At 30.1% G+C, this 4,322-nt stretch overlaps 1 protein-coding gene across 1 annotated transcript; it reads left to right on the top strand.

Annotated features, from left to right (window-relative positions):
- Positions 1-2,196: 2,196 nt before the first annotated feature.
- Positions 2,197-3,874, top strand: LOC145834450 (uncharacterized). The gene is made up of 2 exons (XM_082941884.1): positions 2,197-2,631; positions 2,866-3,874. The coding sequence occupies exons 1-2, from the start codon at positions 2,221-2,223 to the stop codon at positions 3,661-3,663; spliced, it is 1,209 nt and encodes a 402-aa protein (XP_082798010.1). The 5' UTR covers positions 2,197-2,220; the 3' UTR covers positions 3,664-3,874.
- The last annotated feature ends 448 nt before the right edge of the window (positions 3,875-4,322 follow it).

A 4,322-nucleotide genomic window follows, 5' to 3' on the forward strand; every position in this document is an offset into this window, starting at 1 on the left:
TTTCATTATCTAGCTAAGCGATTCTTAACCTGGAGTAAATTCCCTTGTTTTAGGGGGAAATTTTTCTTTATTACATATTATGTAAGTTAATGTTTATTAATTTTGTATTAAATTATAAGTTAGTGTTAAACTGTAATATTTTTAAAATTAAATAAACTCATTAAATTTTACGTTTAATAAGCTTAAAGTTGAAAAAGTCTTTTTTTACTTCAAAATTAAACAATATTTTGTATATTGGGGGTAAACTTGGTAATAACCTCCCAAAAAGGAGTAAAACATGAAAAAAAGGTTAAGAACCGCTGATATAGCTAGTTAAAAGCTTAAAGTAAATTTATATTTTTGGTAAGTAAAATGTATACACAAGTTAAATCCGTAAAGTTTTAAGTTATACATTTAAATGATTCCAAAAAAATAATTGTTGAATTTACTGTTAATAAACAAATTTATTTTAAAGTTTCTTTGAATCTTACACCCCTAAAAGTACTTAATCCGTAAAGTTTACACAAGCTTCACAAAAGAGTTAAACAAGTTTGCGTTGTATCAATACACAAATTGCTCGACTTAAAAGCTTTACTTAAAACGCAATTAGAGTGGTTAAGTCAAATTGGTTTGACAGTAAATAGCAAAGAGCACCTTCCTAGCCTGTCTGCTTGTTGGCATTCTGCAACACAATCTCAAGTTCAACTTGCACTACGGCTTTGCGGCTTTTCTTTCCATCAATTCTCTAAGAACCCAATTAAATTTTTTCCCTTGTTTTTAATAATTCAAGTGCTTTGTCAAAAGATCCGATGTATTTTGTCGGGGGTACAACACAAAGTAAGCAGATCGATTAATTCCATTTATTATTAATCTGCAATGTCGGCGAGTTATGGTGATGACGTCACATTACGACCCCTAAACATGACATTGTGTTTACAAATCCACCTGCCACCCCTCTCTCTTTCTCAGCCATTGTTTTTTTTCAGTTTGCTGAATGGCTGAAATGCAGCTGTAAACAGCATGAATTATTGAACTCAAGCACCTTTTAGCATCAAAGAAAGTTTTTTTTTTTGAAGAATATATTTATAGTTCGATTATCTTGTCGTGACTCAATAAGCTTGGATTTTCACAGCTTGGATAATTTTTGGTCTTTTCTAAAGCAATGATGCAAGGCACACCCACAACGAGACTGAATTCTCTTAAAATAACTTACTTAAATTTACCGCCATTCGTAAAAATTAAGTTAACTGACTAAACTTATTGAATAAAAGATACTGTAAAACTTAAACTAAAAAATGAAAATATTTAAACTCTTTTTTAACAGAAATAAGTCATTAAACTGCAGATACTAATAATATAAACCACTTATAGTTGGTTTAAAACAAACACTTGAAAAGAAAAAAAAATCAAGTTAAAGTCAATCTTAACTGTCAAACATAGTTTTATATAAGCTCAATTTTAAATCTTTTAAAAAGCAAAACGTTTTATATCTAAAATTTTCATTTTAAAACTGTTAATATTTTAAAACTAAGATACTTAAATTAATAGTTTTTCATATCAAATGTTGATAAAGAAATAAATTCTTTTAACGTTGTTTTTAAAAGCAAAACTTTGTAAACTCAGTTATAAGTCAAAAATAAGATTATAAAAAGCTTTAAATTAAATTTGTTTTCAGTTAAAGGGGCTGCAAAAGATTTTATAAGCTGAAATATACGTAGTACTGGTACTTAAAGTTTTTTAATCTATATCACATGTATTGGAAAGTTTGGTCTACTTTTCGTTTGACTTTAAAAAGTTTGAAACTTACCGATATCTTCGTCATTTTGAATCTAAAATGTTTATACGGGCACTTAATTTTTACAGTGATCTAATTTTTAAATCAGTACAAACTTTTATTTTTAATAAAAAACAACTAAAACTTCATTTAATTAATTGTTATGAATCATTCTGTGTACGTATGGTATTAATTCTATCACTTTTTACATTTTAATATATACCGATTTATTGCATAATCTTTTTACTAATTTTAAGTAGATGCTAATGAGTCATAAGTAGTAGTAATTCAACTTTAAAAATTTTTAAAGTTACCAAAAACTTACAAAACTTATTATTACTTTTTTTTTTTTTTTTTGTTATCACCAAAAAAAATATTTCTTAAAAATCATGAACTTTTGATTAACAACTTTTTTGATAGTTTTTTTTAACATGCAGGTATTTAAAAAAGACATTAAAAATAACAATATGAGGCTGAATTGCTGTTGCTTTTGGTGTTATTGTTGCGATGACAACAAGGACCAGGAGCAAAGCAAGCTGCTCAAAAACGACCACATAGCCACAACCTCCAAATCTCCCGTAAAATCAGCTTCATTCTCGGTTCGCCAACCTCCTTCGCATAGCAGCTGCTCAGCTGCGGAAGACATCGATCACGAGAAAAGTGGTGCTAAAAAGGGAGGCCCAAAAACTTCAAACGCTGACGATGACAAGGAAAAAGAAGAAAAAAAGAAAAGAGTGTTGGGAAAAATTCGAAAGATGAGGCTGGTATCTCAACTGACGAGGATCAAGAGCTCCGCGTTGCTGGATCATCGGCCGCTTGATCTTAAAATTGATTTGAAAGTGGACATTAAAGTTTTTCCAACCAGCAATACTATAAAAGTTTGTACATGAGTTATTATATGCTTAAGTTACTAACTGTTATTTTATTTGAGCATCATAAAAAGTTTTAATTTTTCATAACATTTTTTAGATAGCACGTCACAAATTTTATATCGATAGCATGGCTGCTAAATTAAAACTAATTCTCAATAAGTTTTAAACAATTTTTTAATTCACTTACACCTATTACTTATCAAATGCTAATGTAATGTAAATAACTTTTTTTTTACAAAGCTGTTTGCGGTTGGAGCTTATGGGGTGTCAAAATCAGCACTTAAAGACGATGAAGGACCAACTCAGGAAGGAGGCTCTCCAACTGAACAAGATCAAGTTACGTTGCAGTTGAGAACTAAGATCGCACCGTCAGAGACCAGAGGTCACAGTAAAAAGTACAGCTTAAAAGAAAACGTTCTAGACTCTGTTAAGTTTTGTAACGAAAACTTACACTGTTTTACTATTGGCGAACTGAATGAGTCAAGAATAAGATTCAGGTTGTACCAACTGTATAAGCAGAAAAGAGACCGATTGTTAGGCGAGTACAACTTAGTGCTGAAGGACCTTGATATCAATTTAAATGATTCAGGGACTAGCAGCGTGTGTATGCGTCTCCATGACGCCGACGAAAACGACAAAAAGGAAGCAGCGAAAGTTAAGAAGTACCATTCTCAAAGCTCTTTAAGCTCTCCCTCGGGAAGCACAAAAAACAAAAGCAAAAAATCTGCTCTTAGAAGTCTTTCGCAGAGCGACAATTTTAGAGGAAGGTTCTTGTCGTCGAACTCTGACAGCGGCAAAGACGATGCGGTTTCTTCTACAGCCTTGCCTTCCGCTGCCACAACGGAAAACTTTGATAAGAAACTTGTTGAGTCGAGCCAGTCTAGCAGCTTCAAGGCTCTTCACAACGCGTTTAGAGAGAGACTGGACCGCGTGTCGGAGTTGGAAGAACAAACGACGCAAATGACGGAAAGGGCAGCTAACTTCAGCGACGTCAGCAGAAGACTAACTGAAAAGTATAAACAAAAGGCAGGAAAATAACTTGTTCTGTAAGAAGTTTTAAAATTATTGTTTGACAAAAGATTTTTTTTTACTTTTAAAGTGTATTTGAATATAGATCTCGTTTTTCGCTGCTATTTGATTTTTTATTTAGTTACTATCAATATTTGCCACACTTTAGTAGATTTTGTACTTTAAAGCTTGTTTTTCCATTACAGTATACATTTTTACGCAGTTTTCACAGAAAATAAAAACCACCTACTTTTTAGATATACATATATTTTATGTTTCATATGCTAATATTAAATTATTTATAGTATATCTGTTGACAACTTGATACTTTAAAAATTTTAATTAAAACTACTATTTCAAATTTGTAAAAAACACAATACTAAAAATAAAATTAAGTTATATCCGCAATATCTTTATTTTATTAAAATTAATTGTTAAAAAATGCATTTGTTTAATCCTGGTAAAAAAATGTCTCTATGGTATTAACAATAACTCAATTTATTTTTAAAAATGATTAATCTATACACAATTAGTAGAACTTTTATGTATTACTTCGTCTAAAACACTTTAATAGACTCCTTATACGTATTTTTTGCACAATAATTTTTATTTCTATATTTTTTAAAGTTCTTAATTTTGTACTATTTCTCTTCTAATATGAACTCAATAAACTTTTTAATATAATTATA

This window comes from Thalia democratica, chromosome 4, assembly GCF_965202585.1.
Source record: "Thalia democratica chromosome 4, ktThaDemo2.hap1.1, whole genome shotgun sequence".
NCBI lineage: Eukaryota > Metazoa > Chordata > Thaliacea > Salpida > Salpidae > Thalia > Thalia democratica.

Coding starts and splice junctions, on each gene's coding strand:
- LOC145834450 (XM_082941884.1), top strand. CDS start 2,221: ATGAGGCTGAATTGCTGTTGCTTTTGGTGTTATTGTTGCGATGACAAC. Junction 2,632..2,865: donor CAACCAGCAATACTATAAAA/GTTTGTACATGA, acceptor TTTTTTACAAAG/CTGTTTGCGGTTGGAGCTTA.